Source organism: Amblyomma maculatum, chromosome 6, assembly GCF_055883805.1.
Source record: "Amblyomma maculatum isolate TAMU_Amacu chromosome 6, ASM5588380v1, whole genome shotgun sequence".
Classification (NCBI taxonomy): domain Eukaryota; kingdom Metazoa; phylum Arthropoda; class Arachnida; order Ixodida; family Ixodidae; genus Amblyomma; species Amblyomma maculatum.
In genome coordinates, this window is record NC_139349.1 from 67878894 (window position 1) to 67902568 (window position 23675).

Sequence of the window (23675 nt, forward strand, 5' to 3'; positions counted from 1 at the left end):
ACGGGCGCCTTGCTTTTCGCCTCCATCGAAAAGCTGCCGCCGAGGCCGGGATTCGATCCCGCGACCTTGGAAACAGTAGTCGAGCGCCGTAACCACTGCGCCACCCCGGCGGGACAACATACGAAATGCAGTTGTTGAGTACATATTTTAATTTTAATTTTTTTTTTTTTTTTCCTTCCTTCAATTACTCTTTTTCCAGCACGGAGACTCCCTTTGGCGCCCTGTACTTCCTTTCAACTCTTCCATCATCCTTTCCCTTCGTGACATTTCAGGTGCTCACCGAAGCAAATACTTAGCACGAGCAACAACCCGACCACACTATCACCTTTTGTAGTTCACGGAAATATTTGCGCGTACTGCGTGTATTCGGGTGCCCGCGCGCGTGGATTTGGTGAAATGCGCTGAAGCGGCGCGGGAAGTGCGCTTCAGGAATTTTTTCGTGTGCCTTGCCACGCAAAACAAATCACCGGCCCAATATTGGGAGTGGATTGGTAATGTACTGGTCCTATATCTAGGGTCGGACATCGCCAACACAATGCCAATATTGGTATGAGGGGTTTAAAGCCCCAAAGCGACTATGAGAGACGCCGTAGTGAAGGACTATAGAAATTCCGACCATCTGGGGTTCTTTAACGTGCACTGACATCACACAGCACACGGCCGCCTTGCTTTCTTTCGCCTCCATCGAAAAGCGGCCGCCGCGACCGGGATTCGATCCCGCATCCTGGGCACGTCGAGCGCCCTAACCACAGCACCCCCACGGCGGTAATGCCAATATTGGGTGCCTGACTTGATGACTGGGCCAGTGAATCCTATTTGATATGCGAAAGAGATTCCGAAACTACGAACGCAGTGAAATGGTCAGGCCATTTTATTTCGAAACAGGATGACGAAACCAAGACTTAACTTCAGCGAAACTTATGCGTCAAAACGCGGCACGACACGCCTCCGCACCGCCAACGATTTATTTCCCTTGCGGCTTCCAGGAGGAATGAAAAATGAGCGGCAATAATGCGATGCGCGGACGGCCGTGGCGCACTGGCTGGTCGTTCGAGGTTTGAGTAATAAAGCTATCGTGCACAATGTTGCTCCATTTCCTTCGACTCCTTTTGCTCTCGTCGTCTCTATCTGAGCGCCTTTCACTTTCCTCCGACATGTTATCGTTTGCAGCCGACATAGCGCTCGCGATGGCCTTTCGACCGATGTTACTCTGCTTTAGAGATTGCTCAACTTTCTCGTATTCGTCAACGAACAATGCTTTCAAGGCAGCGGCACGAACTAAATAGACGCAACGTTAAATTAAACGCATTCGGAACGCAAGCGTTGTTCAACAGCGGTAACAAAAGGCGATCTGAGGTAATTCGTAAGAAATTTTCCTAAATAAACGAAACAAAAAAACAAGACCCACGTGGGCATCAATAAAGGCTGACTCCGTCCGTACTGGCGAATATATTTCACGGCGCATAGACCTCACGGCCCGGTGCCGAGTTGCATATCGGCTCTCGAAGACGGCGGCAGCTACCTCGCGCTGTCCTCCACCGATGCGTAAGGTTTCACAGCTACCAAAACTTCGCAGTCAACGAAAACTTACAATAGACTTGATAGAGTAGCATGCATATTCTTCCAACTCCGTGGAAACAAAGCAATACCCGACGAGGGAACGGACTCAAGGAATGATACGATAGCCCAACCTACTCTCGGCGTCGACGGCCGTGAGAAGCGCATGACATTTTCAACTCGGGTTTTCGCTGGCTGAAAGAAGTTCAACTCCAGGAGACGCCTATGCCAGTGACCGGGTAGCTCTGGCGTGTGGTGGGTTTTCGTGATGTCGATCTGTACTGCCGGATTCCCGAATCAGCTTGCGTACTTCCTCACAAACCTTTCAACAGCCAAACTGTAGACAATAACTGTAGATGTATATATACTAAGCGCCTTTAGCGCTTTCTACTGCCGAATTAGTCACGCCCCTTCCACTGACTTTCCCCAAGTAGCTTACAGCAGACGAAAACCCAACAAAAAAAGAAAAGAATTGTTCAAACCCGTGAGTATGCGAAGTGACCAAGTTGCTCGCTCCTGTGGCGCCCCGATGCGTGGTAATCATTGAGAATTATGCTCACCGCTGCCCAAAAGGGAAAACGGCAGAACCAACCCTACCCGACGGCTGTCGCGTGATCTCAAGCAGACGGGGTTTCGCAAGGTCTTAATTAGCGCGCTTCAAAGCGGCCAGACGGTCGGGGAACCTGTACTAGCTCTGCGCAGCGGCAACTACGCCGCCTCACTCCGCGAGAGAGTGACGTCAGAAAATCCACACACAAAAACAAAAAAGAGGCACTCGGAGCTGATACGCTCTGTGCATCCTCAACAAATAATCCTGCGCCGAAAAGTGAAGGCAGAACCCGACCAGCCCAACATCCTTGTCTGGCTGGTGAAATACGCGCTCGATTACTCGACACATCGGCAGCCGCGGATCAGTGGGTGAAGAGTGGCGAACTCGAGTACAGTGGTTGGGCATGCAGAACATGACCGACATACTGACTAGAAGGGAGATCAAGTACAGTAGCGGTGATACGCCGCTAAAAAGTACACAGGGTGCCTCCCACGGCCACTCGCTGGAGAAAGCTGCCAGTTCGTTGCTTCCTTCTTTGTTGAGAATTGCTACGAAGAAAAGAATAATCCTGCACATGACTTTTGACCTGACGCGCGATAGATATTTTAGGTGAAAGTCAGCGCGGAGCAAGACGGTACAGTGCGATCCCGATAACTAACACCCCGAAACATAGAATTACTAAGTGCAGCCACTAAATTAGGTGTGAGCCACGCCCGCTTCCACCAAAAACTTTACGTGAAGTGCTCATCACTCGTACAGAGGAATCGCATGGTTCGCGTTGATTGTTACCAGCGCTCCATAAAAAGATCCCAAACTAAGCCAGGAAAACGTGCATTAAGGACGCTGAGGCAGGTGTTTTGGCTGGCCAGTTTTCCATAGACAGCATCGCAAGCTGAGAGCTAGCGTAGTACTTCGCTCTACACAGAGCCATCAAAGAGCTCTTCGTGTCAGTCACTCAGATGCCGCAGCGGCGCAGGCGCAAGCACAGGAGCGGGGCTTTCAAGTGGCAAATCGAAGAAAAGGGGCGTTCTACTCACGCTGACGCACTGGAGCGCCAGCTCGCTCCAGCCTGACGGCATCTCCGGCTCTCTGTGGGGCTGCCGCTGCTGATCAGCGCCGCTGACTCACAGCCGGGGACGCCTGCCCACGATGAGATCGCCGAGGACGCGAATCACCAGCAAGGCGTTCGGCGACGGCCAGGAACGGAGATTCGCATCGACGACTACGACGATCGCAAAGGGAACAGGACGACGACGGCTCGCTGGAACAGCGCCGATCTCCGCCACCCCATTCGCACCACGGAGCCACGCACCACATCACCGACGGCACCAAAAGGCTGGCCAACACCAGCGGATTCCCCGGCAGAGAGGCCCCTCACCACCGAAGCACGACCGGATAGAACCACCACCACGAAGCGAGAACGACACCGGGCGCACCACCGCGATCCGGCTGACCGCTGGGCGCACCGCGCGCACGTCCACGCTCCGCACACACAAACAGAACGGGCCACGCTCGCCGACACAGCAGCAGAAACGACGGGCGCCGAGGGGAGAAGCCGACGCGAGGCGCGTACTACTACGACTACGCGCCAAGCGTGGCGACCACACGGAGGGAGAGAAACAGCAGCAACAGCAGCAGCGTACCCTGGCAGCAGCGTGGTACGCCGGCGCCGCCACGGCCGCGCGACCGCGTGCGCCTTGCGTGCGTGTGCGCGGACGCACCGCCACGCGCCGCCACTTGCCGGAGTGCGTGCCGGGTGCGCGGGAGAGGAGGGGCACGCACCAACGCAAAGGTGCAGGACGAGGAGGACAAATCGATAGACCGTCAAGGCGGCCGTCGACTACCGTCGACGTGCACGCCGCACCATCTGGAGGAGGCATCTCAAAGGACGCGCGCGCGCCGACGCTGCTCTGGTCTTGACTTCACGCAAGGGTAGCGTTCGCGTACCTGCAACTGCCGCTTTTTGGGAAGTTGGAAATATTATATGCGAGAAGAGAGTAGACACTTCTTCGATCCGGCCTTTGTCAAGACGTCGAAAAAAAATTTGTCTCAAAGAAATGTCAATTCCCCAGATATTTCCTGCGGAAGCCAACGGAGAACACTTCTCTGAGTAATGCCGGGTTCAAACTCTGGGCTCGAAGGCTAGGGTGGCTTTAAACTGCACCCTGAAAGCACATCGGCTCCATGCTCCCTCTTAATATCAACGAACGGTCGTTTAAGGCATCGCACGACGCACACAGCCCATATGAGATGAATAATGGGATCCATGGTGCCCCTCGCACAGATAGGTAATGGTCCTACACAGCATGAACCGCAGCGTTTTACAAGACTGCAAGGCAAGTTTCGAATACTTCTAAGTTGTAAACCCGGTGGTTAGAAAGTTGTGGACAAAAACTGCCTCCCCAAGCGATTCCCTGTTTTCGACATGGTGTAATTTCGTCATCAAAGCGAAGCCAAAGAAGTGAAGCTGCCGCCACGTCAGCTGCCACCAGATATATCAAATTTGAATAGAGCTGAACCGGCGTGGAGTAACCCGGTCATCAGCACCGCTGTCAGGTGTCGTTGTAACTGTTAAAGAACAAGAAGCGTCAAGAAGAAGAAGAAAAAAAAAGGGGGGGGGGGGGATTAGAAAAAAAAAAAAGATTCGCGCATTACTCTCAATACGCCAGCTATTTCCGGACTCAAGCCAAAAAGAAAAGTGGCGATGAGACGGACGGACGATCAGGGCGAGACCATCGCCATGCGCACACATCCACGATGCAACCACTAAAGATAAAATCCTGCTCAGTGCAGCCATGGAGCTTCGGATAAAAAGCTGAACAACGTTAAAGCTTTGACGGCCGAAGAAAAACCAGTCTTGGCCTACGTAAAACCACGCAACAATGCAGCAAGAGGCAGCTGGCCCTGTGGACTGAGTTAATTAAATTCATGTATATACTATTAAAAAGGAGGTTAAATGATCAATAACTCCAAGAGGGAGCGGAATTCCGACGGACCGTTCTAATCGTTTCACCGAAGGAAACGAAAGGCCAACGCTTGAGCAGTACATGACCCACTCGCCCAATCATCTCAACAGTAGAGGATACTCAAGATAACCAGCCCAGCTCGAACCAAGAGAAAGAAATAGCGAATGAAGAAAAAGCAGACAGCCTATAGCGAACATATGAAGTGCTACGTACAGGGAACCGATAAGGATGCATTACGACAGCAGCAGGTACCCACCGTCTCACGCGTAAAAACGGAAATTTTGCTTTATTTAAGTTCCCTAACAATGGTTTGCTTTGGTTTGGTTTGTGACTCAGGCTATGAGAGACGCCGTAGTGGAGGACTCCGGAAATTTCGACCACCTGGGGTTCTTTAACGTGCACTGACATAGCTTAGCACACGGGCACCTTGCCCTAACAATGCACTGCTGGACTCATATATCGGTGCTGACTCTAGCCCCGATTGAGTTCAAAACCTCCATAAATATCTGATAAATACATGGTTACTGAAGTAATCGTTTCTGTTGATTCGGTTTGCTTGTCACGCAGCAGTTGAGGTGTCCACAGTAAAAGTAAGTCGTGTCTTTCCTCTCCTGAAAACCATCAAAGCGCTCAATCGCGAGTAAAACAAGAGTGGGAACTAGACTGCCCATGCAAAACAATCTAATTCCTTTTCTTGTCTTACTCGCCTGCAGTCTAAGCCCTCTCTTGGTAGGCATAGACGCGTACTCATTCACAAATGTTAAGTCGGCTTCACCTCAGCGCTACATGCCCCACTACTGGCAGAACAGTTACGGATTTTTTTTTTTTTTTTGTTATTACCGCCACTGTTCGTGGCATTTATGCAGCAGAATATGATCACATAGTTCCCCTAGCAGATTTGTGGAGCAGTAACATATGCTGCGACTTTAGCATTGATCCTTGTTTTTCTGCTGGCCAGTGACGTCACGTTTGTGGCAGTGCGCTATGTGGGAAAGCCAACTTAAGAAAACGCGCACAAACGACTCACTTTGCCGTGGGACACCCCACAAGCGCCATGAGAGAAACAAAACAAGAAAAAATTGGCCCAAGATTCCGATATTCAATCATTCGAAATTTCAGCGCAGATCCGCAGGTATTTTAGTTCTACGATATCCCGAATCAAATATTTTGAGATGCATGTTTCGATACGTGCGCCGTCAGAGCTTACTCTATATTTTCCCACAGAACCGGTCCTTAATTTACACTCTTACCGTTTCCCAGTGCTTGACTGTTATAAAGGAGGCGCCGGCTAATACCTGCCGGCGCCGTGCCTCGTCGAGCTCGTCTCGAGTAGCACCTGGACGCCTTTCTCTTCAGCGCAAACATACCTCACCTTAAGGGTCACTTAAGCTCCGCCTTTATAGATTTGAGGTGACCCTGTTAATGGCTCCAGTCGGCGACTCCCGTTTCGGATCTACGTTCGTATACGTGCGCTTTGCTACTCAATCACTAATCCCTCAATTTGTGCCTCAATCATCTCATACACGTTCATGCCACAAACCGTTGGCATACTCTACAGTCATAACATTATGGAAAGACCTGCCGACATAGATATGAAGCGCAGCTCTAACCAAGCCACACACGGTGTTGCACACCTGACTAAGGCCTAGAGGTTGCAAATCTGACTCGGGCCTAGGGGTCATCTGGGTTCAGTTCCCATGTGGCCTTTCCGTTTGGCAGTTTCCAACTCGGGTAACAATCTGCAGCACCTCCATACCTCCTGCTTTGACGGCGGCCATCCTCTGGCTCCTTCTCATATAGCAGCGGCCTCATATGATGCGAAATTTTTAGCCTTCGTCATAACCAGTTAAAGCCATCCTGTTGGTTCTTGCAGTGGCTGCCGCCCCATTCCGTTAGCGCATCCATCAGCTCTTGTCACACCGCCCAACCTGATCAAGCCACCCGCTGCTTTTCGTTCTGTTTTCCCTTTCGCTTAAATGCGGAGAGGGGATTTCCGTCTCTCCACTCTGCCACCTGCTTAGCCAGAGCCGGTGGCGTTTCGCTCTGTCACGACTGACAGGTGGCTGGTTACGCTGATAACAACGCCAACGAGACGACAAGCAATCCAGGGAAAGGCGCTATGATCTGGGCTTTAAAATAAAGACGTTTATTTCGGTTGCTATACTGTTCGTGCACTTGGTCCGGCGTAACAGCTGTGGGCGCCACTTTTTTTTATAACAGTCAAGAGCGCGGAAATGATTGAATGCCATTCGAAGAATGGTTAAACTGGGAAAATATAGAGCACGCTCTAACAGCACATAGCCTCTATAAAATGTCTCTCTCCAATGCCTTACCTCACTATATCGCAAAACTAACACACCTGAAGATCAAGCTGCGTCCACATTTTGCAATGTCGAGTTACTGTAATCGTCGGCCTTTTTTCTTATTTTTTTTTTCTCACTGCGCAAGTGAGGCCTTTAACGGCAAAGTGATACATTTATGCACCTTTAGTTACCTCAGAACCAGGAGAGGGTTTAGTTTAGACCTGGAATAGGATTTAACACGCTCGACTACTGAATCGGAGTACCCGGGTTAAAACCCGACCTCCGGGGGCATGTGCTTCGATGGAGGCGAAACGGAAAGGCGTCCGGATGCTGTGCGATGTCAGTGCACGTTAACGATCCACAGGTGGTCAAAGTTACTCCGAAGCCCTCCACTATACGGCACCTCTCTCTCCCCACTTTCACCCACACCTTCCTCCATTCCCTCACGGCGCAATTCAGAAGCCCTCAGAGAAAGTGACAGATATTTTGCGCCCCCCCCCCCCTTTAGTTAAGAAGAGGGGGGGGGGGGGGGGGCTAAAAGAAGAAATAACATTTTACAACTTCTACTTGACTAATTCGTTCTGCGAAATGGGACCCTGCTCCACCTTTGTGGATCCCCGTCGAGCCCTCAGACCACACACACCCACGCGAGTATATATAACGGTCAGCCATGCCTAAAAAACCCTTCCTGCGGCACAACGTCGGACAGCGGGGGATAATAAAGATCGCCAGTGGCAAAAAAAAAAAAATAATAAAAAATAAAAAATAAACTTCCGTCCGCCCTCCCATGCTTCGGAACAGGCCGGCCGCGGACCCGCGCCATCAGAGGCGGATAAACAAGCTTCGTGTCCAGCCGTCGCGCTCATGTCTCGACCGGCGAAAGGCGAAGATGACGCTTCCCGCGAGGACCACCCCGTACTGTGCTTAATCCCTGCCGCATTCCTCGCTTTCCACGTCTCATGCACCGAGCCCGCTCGGAACGGGGCCAGGCGCGGCAGACGTTCGTTCACCCCGCCCGGTAGCGTGCGCACGGCGGCGCAAAACGCGTGTGCGCCGCCGCACGATGCGATGCACTGCAGGGCCTTTCACCAAAGCCACTTAGTCGCGAGACGCCGTTTGCGCACGCGAATGAGCGGCGAGGGCCACAACTAGAATGAAGAATATTTCGCTAATTACACTCTTAAGCCCGTTTCCTCCCCTCACAAGCCACAGCATGGCGAAACCATACGATCACGCATGACAAACAGCCAGCGCCGTTAACAGATCTATGCAGGTTTTTCATCCAGCCTTCATTTAGTCCAAAGCGGCCGCGATGGAGATAGCGGAGACCGGAGACCGCTCACAAAAGAGGCGGGAGGGGAGAGAAAAAATGAGAACGGGATCGAAGGATAAGTACCTGCGCTTATGGCTGAGTTCCTTTCGAAACGGTTCTAGCTACTCGAGCTACAAGGCTGTCCGCAAAGTGGATATCGATATGTGCAGGGAGAAGGCAGTTAATGAAGACTACGCAGGGGTGCAAAGCAGGCTAGAGCATTTTGCTGCAGCTCACAGGGCAACGTTTTGCCATCTTGGAGCAGAAATTTCCAATCTGATTCCTCCTTGTGCAACTTTCGATGCTTTTTCCGACTACGCACGTACCTCTGACAAGGCAAACGGCCAAAACATATAAATATGTTTAAGAAAACGCAGGCTGACCTAAGTAACAATTCGGAACTGGCAAGGAGAAAACAGAACGCTTTTTGAGCACTTCATAACTGAACCCCTAGACTGACTTATAACAAGCCTTCTGCCTATTTTGACTTCACAGATCAAAATGTGGAGACTAACACTTCGATGAGGCCGAGCATAGTTTGAAGTTCACATCAATGAGAACTGCCTTTCCACTCTGTACCTTGCACATATCCTTACTAATCCTACTCCTATATTGATAAATTCCCGAGCAGTGTTCAGTATAGTCCCTTTTCATAGCTTTTTCATCATTCACGCCCCGCCGTGGTGACTATAGTTATAGGTGAACCAAAGGATGCGGGATCGAATCTCGGCTGCAGCGGCCGGTTTTCAATGGTGGCGTAAAGCAAGGCTCCCGTGTGCTGTGCGATGTCAGTGCACGTTAAAGAACCTCAGGTGGTCGAAATTTCCGGAGCCCTCCACAATGGCATCTCTCGGTCATTGCCCGAGTAGCTTTGGGACGTTAGACCCCGTAAACCAAACCTTTTCATTCTCGACCTTCTTTACTTCACTGTCCCCTGCCAGTAGCTCCTGATGTTTTTGCTTGAGCGATGCTAGCTGGGGCTTCAGTTTTAACATTTTGGCGATAAGCTCGGCGATAAGGAGGTCCCCCGGACAGTTTATACTTCGGGACCTCCTTCTGTAATAATAATAATCCATGTACATGTACCTCACAGTGAAAAATAAAGATGATGAAAGATGATGAACCTCCGTGAAATATTTCTAGCGATTGGCACCTTCGGCGCACCAGCTAACAACGCTTCAAGCTTGCGTTTGTAACACGTAGGCCTGAGCAGCTTAAAAAGGATCGATGGTAAAGTACCTGCTTGTTTTCAAAGCAAAAGCGTTAGAACAACTCGTGCAGTGTTTGCCCCCGAAGAAGTTTTCTAGTGATATATACGCTTCGTTTGATGCACTCGCTTCTCTTCCCGCGCGGCGATTCAAAAGGTTGGGAGGAGGTGCTATGCCCCAATCGAAGTGCCTTTTTTCGCGACAATTCCCTCCAAACGCTTACGACTCCTATTAAATTTACTTGAGAACAAACATATGCTCCATGCTTCCGTGGCTTTCGAAAGTTTTATTCGTGTTACGCCCAGTGCAAGATGCGTTATACATCTGCCACAGGTGCGCTGCCGTATATAACGTTCACGTGTTGAGCTAAATTTGATAGCAAAACGCTTCGCAGCAGCCCGTTCGGAGCAGCTTTGGAGCAATATTGCGTTTCGGAACAGGATGGAGTAGGGGAAGCAGGGAAAACAAGAATGGAGCAGCACTTCCGCCTTTACATGTAATGCGCAGGCGCGAGAGAGTGGCAGCTAAACACGATCAGCTGCTGCTATGGCACAGTACGTACCACCAGTGGCGAAAGGCGCCGTTATACTACTACGCCCAAAATAATTCGCAATAATTCGCCTATCATTCAGTCAATCTGATCTGTTCCCGCTGCTGCGGGTCCGGTCCGAAACCCAGACTCAGCGCACTTTGCCAGCCACGTTTACTTTGTTTCTTTCTAAAAATCCAGCTGGTTTCAGAAAAACACACAAGCAAACGACGGCTCACCGCCATACCGAAATCCTCCGTGCTAACGCAAAAACAAACAAACAAAGGTGTCACGCACTTAATCCCGGTAAATTTCTTGGACATACACAAGCTTCACAGAGGTGCCCCCAGCAAGATGCATGCTGTCAGTCAGTAAGGGAACGCTAGTACCGATATGATATTTGCACTGTTCGACACTTGCCCCTTCTGCTCCAACCGGGAAAAAAAAAAAAAATGGAAGCAGTAGGCTCGAATCCCATAACAAAGTAGCTGCCCAAGTTGCCAGCTCTTGCCAATTCGGCCGTGACATGCTGTCTCGTGAGGTCACGAAAGCTGCCGACTAACCAGCGATGTTACCTGGCCGCTACCACTCGCCAGTGGCATGCCCGTGAGGAGGATCAAACAAACAACAAACAAACGTCGACAATGCGGGACTAGGGGTCATGGTGCTCGCGCACTATAATAGATTTTTAAAAAAGCACGGAGGAAGCCCCATCGGACGTAGAGCACAAGCCTGCTGCAGCGGCGGTCGTTCGGAGACTTGAGAAACACGACAGGAGGGAGAAAGCGAAAAAGAGAGAAGCTTCCTTAACGTCTGCAACAAAAAGAAATCGAACAAAGACGACTCGGGAAAGTGAGGCAAACGACGGCTCACGTTCCAGGCGCAGGAGACTCAACTCGCGACACGCGTGCGCGAAAAAAAAAAAAAAAGAAAAAAAAGTGAAAAATGGAAAAAGAACGAAAGGGGAGACGGACGCGAAGGTGCGACAAATGTTCCGGACACACTCTGCACTCGCGGCGTGTCTACCTCATTTCTTTTTTTTTTTTTTTTCTTCTTCTTGTCCTTCTCCCCTCGCTGCCCGACCGCACAGGCGACGAGGTGCGCGGAGCTGTAAAACACGATTTTTTTGGTGTGTCGAAGGGGAAAACGGGAACAGACTCGACACCTCGACACGATTGGAAGCGTAACCGCGAACAGAACAGAATTCGTTGACCAGCCAGAGCAAAGGAAAAGGAGACAGAAAGCCAGCAAAGGCACGAACTGCTCGAAGGACACATTTTGGCTTAATTAAACCAGCTGATACAGCGGATACAGCGACACGGGGGAAGCGCGATATGAACTGTTGCGTGATGTGTTGCAATTCGGCCATCTCACGACCTTATAAACCGAAATATGCTAGTCTCAGCGACCGAAATCATCGCAGCAGCCGAAAGCCATGCCACTCACGGAATCCCTGCAATCAGCGCACATATATGCTCGATCAATGCTCTATCAACTTGTGTACTGCTCCAACAAGGGGCACAACATCGCGATCCCAGCGATCTTTTCCGAAAAGCTCGTCACGCGGAACCCGGAAGAAGCCGCCAAGCGCGGCGCCCTGGACAAGCCGACGACACGCAATGCAACTGGGCAGTGCCGCACGACGACTCTCAGCTCGCGTGTGTAACGAAATCGCTACTCAGTGAACAGTAGCGCAACCTACCGCCAGCGCGAGATGCGCTGAAGCGAAGACAGTTGTGTAACAAACTACGTACCGCCTTCACGGCTACGCACGAACCCGCACTATGCAAGCGTGGCACGAGAATCTGAGGTACCGCGGTGCAGCTTACCTTGCTTCACTGGCAGGCAGCTTTCAAACAGGGCCAGCCAGCTCCAACCGACGGACAGCAACCGACAAAATCACTCGCTAAACGCCGATCAAGCAGCCAGCAAGCACGCACACCTTTCCTTTATCGCCCGTTGGTTCTACTACGTACAAGCTGCCCCCCTTCCGTCTAATAGCATTCGCGGTTCCCCACACTTCCGTAAAGTTGTATGTACATACATTTACAAGTACGACCGCAATTACGGACACGCGAATCCTAAAGAGGGAAAAGGCCACATCCGCAGCGGCGCGCCAACTTTTCGGCAAGAGCACGCGAAACGTGCCAAGATCTCCATCAAATTTCGCGCGCCCGTCGGTCGTTTACAACACCTGCCCGCCGGGACAACGCTCGACGCCAGAAGCCAAAGAAGGAAGGATTCAGGCAGCTGTGCCCGAGTGGCTTCCATCAACGCGCGAAGGTGCTCGCAAAGCACCCGCGAATACGAAGGTATGCGGGCCGGTCTCACGGCACGAGTCGCAGGCGGCACAGTGCCCCCCCTCCCCTCATTACGACGGTCATCCCTCTCCGCAGGGGGAGCCGAGCTAAAGCCGAGGGCCTGGAAGTAAGCCAACGCCGGTCGTCGTTACAAAACAGCGAGAGATCTCGCTGCCTGCCCGCCGCAATTACGGCACTTTCCCCTTGGGGCGCGACACCTCATGCGAGACGGCCGGGCCACGAATGTGGAGCGCCAGCACAACACTATGCCCGCCTGAAAAACGCACGTACGCACGCGTTCTCGCAGGAATAAGATTCGCGGGGTCACCCCAGCTCCGCAGCCTGTCCCCCCGGGCGACGGCTGGAACACTGCCCGATCCCTACGCACGCACATACACAAACACGAGATGCAGAACGACCACCGCGCATACAATGCGCCCGGGTATATGCGACGCAACGAACCGTATACTACACGCGCACAACGTCGAAGGCCGGCTGCGCTAAATAGGTGCGGCTATTTGCAACCCGATAAGAATGTGCCCCATTACGCGCCAACGGCCTGGCAGCGAAGAAAAGGCGAGGCAAGGTCGGAATAAAGCCGCCGCTGAAGGTGTTGCGTGTGCCTGCATGCTGCGTGCACGTCGCGGGGAGTCGGAGGGTATAAGCGTAACAAGTACGCAAGTGCTCCCGGGTTGCGTTGGGAGCGACACAATAACCATTCCCTCGATGTCCGATAAGAGATGGCGAACGCGCAGGTGGAGGACGATGTTCGCGGGCCGCTCCCTCCGTACGACTATGTTTCACAGCGAGCGAGCTATCAGCGGAACAGCCGAAGCCTTCTGCGTCGTGTTCAACGATCTCCGCCGAAGTGACGTCACGATTTGCCCTCCACAACCGTTCACAGTAGCGGCGGTAGTATATAGCCCCGGTACATGATGAACAGGTTGCGCATACACACTAACTGCTAGCTGGAGCTCACCTTAATAACTCAAGAACAAACGGCGACAGCAAAATGGTATGCATGCACGTAGAAGCGTGCACACAAAATAGCGGAAAATAGAAAAAAAAAATGTCACGCACTTTATTTGTTCAATCGAGGCCGAAGCAGTGCAGAGAGAAGCAACAAAGAGACAGGAGACCAAAAATGGGCACATCGAAAAAAAACGAAAAAGGGGGCATCGGCAGCCTATCAGCAGCGAATGTCATGCTTTATACACAATAGCGCATAATCCCTGCACTCTTATACTTTGCAATATGTGCAGAGAGAATAACGAACCACTTATTACAAAATATTGGCGACCGCTAGCCTCTATATATTGTTTCAGGCCGGCAGGCACCAATAATAAGAAAACGAACCAGACGAGAGCGAAGCAGGCAGGAAAACAGAACAAAACAGTTGAAAACAAAATTGATAAAGAACGACTTCGTGAGCTTGCCACGGTAGCACACGACAGGATACGAGATTACACTAGTATTCCCCACACAGGAGCTTAAGGGGAGAAAAAAAGGGAGGGGGAAGGGGTTTGCAAACGGTGAGATCGCGCTTCAGCAGGGACATGCAAAAGATTCAAGACGAAAGAAGCAAACATTCCGACGCGACACAGTTACTTTCCAGGCGCTTGCACGAGGGGAGTGTCCGCGATGACGAAGAAACAAACATTGTTTCGTCTTCGACTAAACTGCTGAACCCCAAAGCTTTAAATCACATTCTGCCCCGATTGCACACGAGACCGGCCGTTGTTCAGTCTCAATATTGTTCGGTCTCAAGATCAATATTACTTTCGGACCGAAGCAAAGATTCGAGGAATATGAAAGCTGTTGTGTCCGAGCTAATTTATTGCTCAGAAGGCGTCGGTGTGTCTGCGTTCGTTTCACGGACATCTCGGCAAGCTTCGTCTGCAGATGTCCACCCGGTCTGCACGCACGCCTCAACAACCGCTGCCCTCACCCACGGCCTTTCCGAAGCACCGATATGGTCGCTTTGTCAAGAAACGGCCTGACTTCCCAAGAAGAGCCTGGCCTGTCGGCGGCGGAGCAAGAAACCGTCGTCGGAGCCGCGCGGTGTCGGGTTACGGTATTCGACGTTGGACAAAAGCGGAGGGAGAAGCCATGGTCGTCTTCTTGCGAGGTCTGGCCTGCTAGCTGAAGTGTTTGCCGCTGATGGGGAGACCCACAGGGCGCCGGACCGAACCGACAAAAACAGAGGCAACTTGACCCTCAGCCGTGAGGAGAGAACGACGGGGGGGGGGGGGGGGGGTCGCTTGTGAACTGGCGACAAGTGTAGTGGCACACGTGCAAGAATGTGCAAGACGGGGCTCGGTGATGCAGTGCGCAAACTGTCACCTCGCGCTTTGCGATTGACCCGTGCCGAATATGAACCAGTTGCCTGCCTAGGGACCTAGGGAGACCCAAGAGAGGACCCCGGAGGGCTTCCTTTTGAAATCTCCACAGTGTACAGATGTAAATACACTACTTGTACTCCGCTCTAATGAAAGCTCCTCGTCTCCGCGGTTCCTCGACGCCTCGGCGGTCAACGTTACCCTCGGCTCCGGCACTGTGCGTCCGGCGTCGCGACAAGGCGTACGCGGGGTTTTTGAGTGAATTAGGAACTCGTCAGCTGCCCCCAGATGTCGTCCCGTTTTCAGACTTTGGCTAGAAACCGTGTCTCAAAGAAACCAAAGCAAGAACAACGAAAATACAATGATCAATGTCGATGTCACAATGTGCCACCGGCTGAACAGATTTCCTTACGAGGAACTTTGAACAAAAGAAGGCACTAAAAACAAGATTTCAGCTAGCACAAGCCGCGGCTTGAGTCAGCGAGCCGTTGCATACGCAGCCGTCTCGGAGAAGTTTATCGAGTAGTGGACCCGAGCCTCAGCCTCGCGCATAGAGACACCCAGAAGAGTACACAACCAACCCGCCAACCCTTTCTTTTCAGCCGTCGCACCCGGTCTTGTTCGCGCACGAGCTGATGCGCGGAGAAGACGGCGACGAGATGGAGCACGCTAGCTGGTTCGCGCTCCGGGGGCACGGCCCACGTTCCACAAAAGCAGGCGGCGCGCGAAAAGACAGGACGACCGTTGCGCATACGCTCTGGCGCAACAAAGGAGGCAGAGCACCTCCTTATTCCCCTTCTACAATCTGCTTCCCTCTACGCAGCCACCTTGAATGCATTATTCTTTCTTGTCCCCTCCGAGCTGACAAAGACGACAACTGTGGACGACAGAGGGCGACCGGTTCGCCGAGACGTGCAACGCACGGAGAGAAACCCGCCCCAGGCTCTATTCAGAAGTGCACGCACCCGAGTAAGACCCATAGGGGGCGACCGCGCAGGACTAGGACGGCAGCGAGCACGCACGAGGCAACGGCGCGCCTGCATGGCCAGAAACACGAAGGAACACAAAACCGTTCCTCCCTCGAGAAGAACGGGTGAACCGCTTCCGGAAAGGCCGAACCGGCTGTCGAAACGGACACCACGGCTCAGAGTGTGGAGAGTAGGCGGAGGGAAGGGGGGGAGGCGTGAGTGGGACATGCTTACGCAACCTAGACCGATCTGTCCCCGTGATGGAAGGAAGCGTCGTATGACATGGGAGCGGCGGGGCACTCTCGAGAGTCGAGAGCTGTGTGGCTGCTTTGTGCACTTCGTTCGCGCGGCCGGTTTTATACATGCATACGAGCGCCGACCTGTATGCATCCATTAGCCTCAACGTTTCAACGTCTGCTGGGGTTGAACGAGGCCCCCGATACACACACACACACACAAAAAATAATAATAATAATAATAACGCACGCTTTGTCTGTTGTTCCAAATCCCTGATGGTACTGGTTCCGTTTCGCGTGCGCGCTGTATAACAAAAGAAAATGAAATACTACAAAAAGAGCGACGCTCTCCGTCCGGCAGACATTTAGGCCGACAAAGATGCGACGATTTTGCTGCTGTATGCGGTTCTGGGACTGGTTGCACTGGGCACCGCAGTTATGCAATATATAATCAAACGGTGGTGTTAAATGAAAGCGGAGCGGTCGCGCGTCACGTAGCAGTTACATCTGTACACAAATCATATCATTGTTTCAGCCGTGTGATGCTATGTGGGCCATGCCTAACCTATCAGTGTGATCATGTTTGCTAGGCGTCGGTGACCTTCTGTGTATAACTGTATAATGAAGTGTGGCACTATTACCATCGTTTCACCTAAGACTACGCATTCTGCATCTGACATTTTTAGCCATGTAGTCCTTTTCACCCTGACATGTTTTGTACTAAATACCCTTCCTGTTAATATCCCCAGCGGATTGACAGCATGTATAAATAAATAAATAAATAAATAAATAAATAAATAAATAAATAAATAAATAAATAAATAAATAAATAAATAAATAAATAAATAAATAAACCACATGTTTTCGCCAACCACACGCCATCGGGTGACGTTCAAAGAAGCTCTGATAGGTCATAGGCGTATAAAAATGATGGTGAGTCGCGGCTACAGCTGCTATAGGAATTGTAAACTCAAATTAAGACCCTCTAGCAAGGAAGATAAGATGCTGAACAAATCGGACATAATTTAATTTCATTTACCCAAGGAATCCGTAAACAAATTATCGGTTTGACCTGCAAAACAGAAGTTGCATCAGAACGTTTCCTTAATTAAAGCCCGCTTCACGAAAATGCAGGTGCGTTACCGCGTACTCGTGAACGACCCTCCAATCAATAAACACCGCAATAACAACGACAGCAGTAGTATCCGCGATGGCTCAGCGGTGAGTACTAACCCTAACCACGCCGCGCGGCGGCCGTCTTCCGACGAAGGCGGGGAAAAGGCGCCCGTGTGCTGTACGATATGTTCAGTGCGCGTTACAAATTCCCATGTGGTCGAAATTAAGCAAAGCCCCTTCATAGCGTCCTTCATAGGCAGGGTCGCTTCGAGACACTGAAGGTTTTAGTTAACCGTTTTTAATCACGGCAGCGCGCTCAGCGCGAGCGGAGCGCTTGTACCAGAATCAGCATGCGCGTGTGACGAGTTTCCTTAAGCGGCGAGCTCTCGTAGTGCCATCTGTGAAATGAAACTGGAAGCGCTAAATACGATAAACCATATGGGTTCATGAAGTGAAATATTGTTATCGCATCATTTTTATGCAGTTGAAAAAAAAAAAAAAACTTACGAGGTCAGGCTCCTTTATCTATTTCTATTACAAGCTGCTAAGTCGAACACCGTTGATAAGTCTTCTCTGATAAGTCGTAGAATGTTAGACTGCACCGCTCCACGAAGATGACAGATATCTAGACCTTTTTGGCACCTACTTTGAAAAATCGCCTTGCAGGGTAAGTTCAAATGACTTTTTTATTTATTGCGTTTTCTCTCATCCCTTTCTCCCCCCTCCCCTTAATTTCAGGAAAGATACAGTCGAAAGTTCAAGCAGGGCTTCGAGATCAGCAGATGGCACGTGACCGAGGCAGTCAATAAAATGGATGTGGTCGAACGCCGAGACAGTGCGCAACATATAAGGCGGCACGGCACGACCCATATGCCTGGATCTTGCGCGATTCGAAGAAGCGCCCGACTCCCTGCTTTCACCGAGGCTTCCACTGCGGGGGAGAAAACAGGCCGAGCGATAGGCGCTCAGAAAACAGCCCGATATACTTGCGGTGAAGAAAAGAATAGGACAGAAAAGAAAAAAACGGGATCTGGCGAAAATAACAGCGGATTGCCGGGCGACAAGCGAGGTTGGAGAGCCCTTTCTCGATTGCTCTTTGTGGGATGCTTCTGTGTAGCAGCAGTGGAGCGCGTCGCGAAGAACACGGCCGCGCGAACACGCGTCTCCCGATCACCCTGACCTTACGAAGAGGGTCACAAGACAGCAAGTGCGACGCCTGTACTTGTTTGAGATACGGCGTCTGTGCGCGTATGGCGGCAGAGAACCGTATGGGTATAAAGAGGCGGACTCGGACGCGAAGACGAGAACGATAAGGAAGGGGACAAGACCTCAGAATCGGGTCAGCGGCGCGAGCTCGTACGTATAACCGCCGGCAGAGTGAAAGAAGCAAAATGGAAATAAATAAAGGGAAAAAACGATCCCACCGCAGTTAGAATTGCGCCTACATCAAAGACACTTTCGGAAGCAAAAAAAAACCGGTCGCCGACGAACCCGTCCCGTTTCACTGGTAGCTGCTGTATCAAACACGCTGTGCGAGCTACTAAGGGAAAAAAGACAAAGGGGGGGGGGGGGGGGGGTAGCCACAAGGTTCGTTGCTGCGTGCAGCCATGGGCGCAACCACCAAGTTAGCGAGCGCACAGAACAAGCGAGAGGTCGACCTAATCGAGCTCGTTCTACGCCGCGAGTAGCAACCGCACGTGCGCGCGCGTCTCTTGAGCGCACCACCCACCGAGCTGCTGCTGTCTCTGTGGAACGCGTTTACACGCGTGTGTAGCCCGACAGGGTGCACGCGACCAGAGGAAAACCAGCAGATATATTTCAAATCGTTTCTTTATGGCGAAAGTAAAAAGAAAAAAAGGGCGGCCGCGGTTCGAGGGTTAAAGTATATGCTTCGCTCGCGCCCTCTTTGTTTTCATTTTCAAGTACTCCGAACGACGGGAGAGTATTTAGCGCGCTGATGAGCTCGCCTGAGAGGACCCAGCGGGAGGAAACGCTGCGCTGACCCAAATGTCCCGAGGCTATAAAACATAGGAGGAAATGGATTAAACAAAGAGCGATCAAGAAAAAGGCCGGCCTTTCCACCTCAGGCTTTGGAGGGTGACTTATGGCCGCCCCCGATCTCCGTCGGCCCACAGAACTATGTAGCTAGATGTATGTAAACGCGTGAGTGAGTGAATTGCGACGACCTAAAGGGCGTGGCACACAGGAAGTATAGGTCTGCTGATATGCCGCATCTTTCGAACTCTCGCTACTTTTTTCTTTAGCGCCATTATCACATCAACTCCTGTTTTCACCTTCTTCCATTCTCTTTTCCCAGTAACTACTTTATTCAATAATTCTAGCCACAAATGCAGCCTCAGTAACAGAAACACAGGACACATGCGTGCTTTTGAGAACAGAATTAACAAATGGTTGCTCTCCCGATCATAATAATAAATAGCAGAGTTATGAGGCCTCGGCACATGTTTAGACCGAGCACAAGAGTGTGAACCATAAGTACAGAAAGTCGCTGCCGCGTACGAAATAAGAGATCGCCAATCGCGTTATCACCCAGTACTAACCCATTCCAGAGACTCTAGGACGTGTTTTCGCAATGAAACAGAGCAATAAGGAAACTCCGTAGATACACATAAAAGACTGCTAATGTGTGAGACTGCTAAGCGCCGCTTGCTCGGACGCTCAAGACTCCGAATGCCCTCGCACGCATGTTTACAAAGGCCGCATCTTCCACATGCGCCTGCTCTCTTCGTACTGTTGTCGACGGTCTCCGAAACCTGCGCGCCGCCGACGGGTCTTTGGATAACTCGTTGGTAACTCTCAGATATACAAACGCGTAATGCGATTTTGCAAGGCTCTGCCCTACTGAAAAAATTGTATGAGGCAACCTCACATTTTCTCAACAGTCTCAATCAATTCACGTAAGAAATCACATACAAGTCGTATATAATTGCGTAAGATTTCATAGTTTCTTGTACAATAACATAAATTATGGAAGATAGCTTATGAAAATGATGTGCACTGTATGAGAGTCTATGTGATTTGATGAGATTCTGTGAGGTTATTGCCCCGTAGAACTTTTCGTTTTTCAGTAGGGTGAACCTCCGGGTTAGAACTCTCGCACTAACAGCTACCATGGTTACACTTTCGGTGGCATAGGCCACACATCAAATTGAAGCAATGAATTGTATCACCATGTCTTGTACAAAAGGAGGGCTCGGTTTACGTTTTTCCAAATGCACGCCGATGTGGCGACAATTCATCGCTCTCATCGAGAGATTTTGTCGGCGTTTCGTTCAATGCATCTGCACCGCGTACGAGCAGCCCGCCTACAGGTCTCTTAGCAACAAGGAAGCGATCACAAGAGGCTCGATCAACCTGCACGTGAAACAAATTGAAAAAAAAAAAAAGAAAAAAAAAAAAAGAAGAAGGCGAGTAGATCGAGATCAAATAGGACGACCTCACGAGCCCCTCTACGGTGACGCGCGAGATAAACAGTGCCGTGCAAGAACGCGTAAATCGAGGGATGCAAGGAGACAACGACGATGCAAGCCGGCTACTCACTTCGATGCGCTGCGTAGGAGGGTCGCCTCCACCTGTCGCTCAGGGGTAGTCCATCGAAAGAGGCGTCGGTGTGCGCACCCTGGTAGGCCGCTGCGCCAGCCGGCAGTCCGAGAGAGCACGAGACGTCATGCCGGTCGCCGGGCACCTGAGTTGCGGAAGGGAGAAGACAAAGAAGAGAAAAGAGGGGCATGAGCACAGGCATCTCTAGCCAGGCAATAGTGCACCAAGTAGTTCAGCGAACAGCTCTGTACCCTACTCTCTTACTCGCTGAGCACTTTCAGTTTACATGTTTGTGCGAATACAGTTGAAATCAGTCGAGCCAACTGAAAGACAGCGCCACGCACACGGAGAAGCGGGATAACCCTGAAAGGGGTGGGGTCACTTCGCCAGTGCTCTCTCCTCAGATTTCTAACATATACCTGGTTACAATGACGAGGCAGATGAAAGTTAACTAATAAAATAAACCACAGCACTAAAGAACGTTCTGAAAAATTTCGCTCTCGCTTTTTTTTTATTTATTTATTTATTTTTTTAGAGGAGAGGGGGAATTCCGCGAATATATAGCTTTAGACGCCGCAAACGTAGCAGTAAATAAGCTATGCGGAAGTAAAAACATGCTTGCACCGGCTTGCGTTCTTGAGGCTCAACCACTCCGCAATCTTTTTTAATGTTTTCAGACACGACGCAAATAATGTTTTGATAAAAGAGCCACATGTTCGTGGTTCAGAGACACATCGCCGCACCAACAATTAAGACCCAAGTCAGCGAAATATGTTCACAAGATCTCTCCTTGTATTCCTCCGCCCACGGTATACTACACAGCGGTAAGCCGCCACACGATTGCATAAAGGATCTATCTACACGCTTTGGTTGACTCCGCTACACTCTGCAGTCAACTAAAAGGGGACAAATGCGGAATCTTAGGGACGTTTACTCCATTTTTGATAGTGCAATCACCACAAATGACTGAAATCCGAAGCTTATAAGAATGCTCAGAGCATGTAGATCGAGTTCCGGAGAAAAACAAAAAAGACAGAATTGTAATTCTCCAATTTAACGATATCCACAGCACTCGGGAAACGATAAACTTCGGTCAAAAGAAAATAGAGGGAGCTAGAGGGGTTAAAAGATTGGTTTGTAAAAGTCTTACAGTGCCTAACAGTTAAAGCCCGGGAACAGGTTTCACCCCCTGTCAATGTTCGCAGAAGCAATCGTCCCTAACAGCAATCGCAAACGGCAGTTACTGAGGCTGTACACTAATGCGTAATGAAACCATGTGCTCACTGATCCAGTCCATCGACGGTAAGGACTACTGCGGTACTCCGCAAAAGAGACTTTGGGGAATTTCAGCGACAGCAAACAAACGCATAACCTACAATACACTAAAGCCGCAATTCAGCCTGGGTTCACTCAGTATCGCGCATGGAATTCCAGTCACAAATGTAAGGCTAAGCGCCTTAAGCCTGACCCGAACGAGGGGCAACCTCATTATTCCAAGTGGCTGAGTTTAACGACTTCTAAGCTATGGACGATGGTTCCCCCCCCCCCCCCCCCCTCTTTCAAAAGATCTACGGGCGCACAATAGCACAATAGAATCCCGTTTCATTATGCTGGCGTGAGTGTGCAAAGGCGCGAAATAAAATATGGAACGCAATAGCCTAGCTCCTTAGAGCACATTTTCCAGAGAGCGACGCCACTGAAACGACTGAAACTAACTAGGTCAAAAAGGAGCAAACCATGAAACCGATATGTAGGTCGCCTCCAAATCACAGCACATGGAAAACTCAAATTCACACATGTGGTAACAATAATCTGGTTGGGCAAGACAGTATGGCTTACTAAGAATTCTTTCCAAGGAATAGTGACTAAAGGCGCAAGACAGTATGTCTTACTACGAATAGTGACTAAAGGAGAAGTTTGTGAAACGTCCCACGCCGGACAAGCGATGTCAAAGTCAATGCAACGCGATTTTCTTTTTTTTTTTTTTTTCTTGTCGATGAGACCCCGACATGCGCTAGCGAGGATTTCGTGCAAGAGCAACCAGACTTCGATTCTATCTAAATTTTTAAGGGAGCGAAACACAGGGAAGCGGACTTACACTCAAGGTGGGGTGCGAGTGAGAACTGCTTTCTATAGCAGTAGCAATAAAAGCTATGTCTATTGCATTTTCTACCAATACCCTAATTCAAAGCATATTCCATTCAAGATCAAGACAAGATTATAAAACCGTCAAGTATTTTCTTAACCTATGTGCCTTTTCTTTTTAATGTATTAGATGAAAAGTCAACGTGAGAAAAAACGGTTATGTTACGCATTCAGAACTAAAATTATACGCACCTAGCAAAAATTTATCTATTTCTTTTTCTTATAGGAGCTAAAAAAAAAAAGCCTTCACTCATTAGTCTTTCGTTTTAGTAATAAAAACATGATCTAATTAAAGCTGCTGCTTCTAGTTCCGGTCATGTGAAAGGAACTGATTGAAATCTGCGGAAAATTTTGTTTCGCTTGGCCTCACTGGTTGACCAGAAAAAGTCCATAACCTCCGAAAATGCTGCTCTGGGTAGAATGCAGATAAAGTATCTGACAGCGCTCACCTTCAAAGTTGAAAAAGGACGCGAAAAGCATCTGGGATGTCGCCAATACCTAAGCGAATAGTCTATGAAACCTAAAAATTGCTGTATCAGAATGCTGTAAAAAGCAAAACAGTTTTTTTTTTGTTCAGAATAAAGA

The 23675-nt window shown here is 50.2% G+C and overlaps 1 protein-coding gene across 3 annotated transcripts in view; it reads right to left on the bottom strand.

Annotated features, from left to right (window-relative positions):
• The window catches only part of CdGAPr (GTPase-activating protein CdGAPr), a 236132-nt gene that overhangs the window by 133090 nt on the left and 79367 nt on the right, over nt 1-23675 (bottom strand). For 2 of the 3 annotated variants that reach the window (XM_084606871.1, XM_084606872.1), the window contains exon 2: nt 20946-21090. Coding sequence is in view for 1 of the 3 variants with exons in the window: in XM_084606870.1 (XP_084462996.1) it covers nt 3145-3186 (42 nt within the window). In the remaining 2 variants the exon portion in view is untranslated. Of the gene's footprint in view, nt 1-3144; nt 3752-20945; nt 21091-23675 lie in introns of those variants that run through there. The other variant, XM_084606870.1, reaches the window with a different exon arrangement.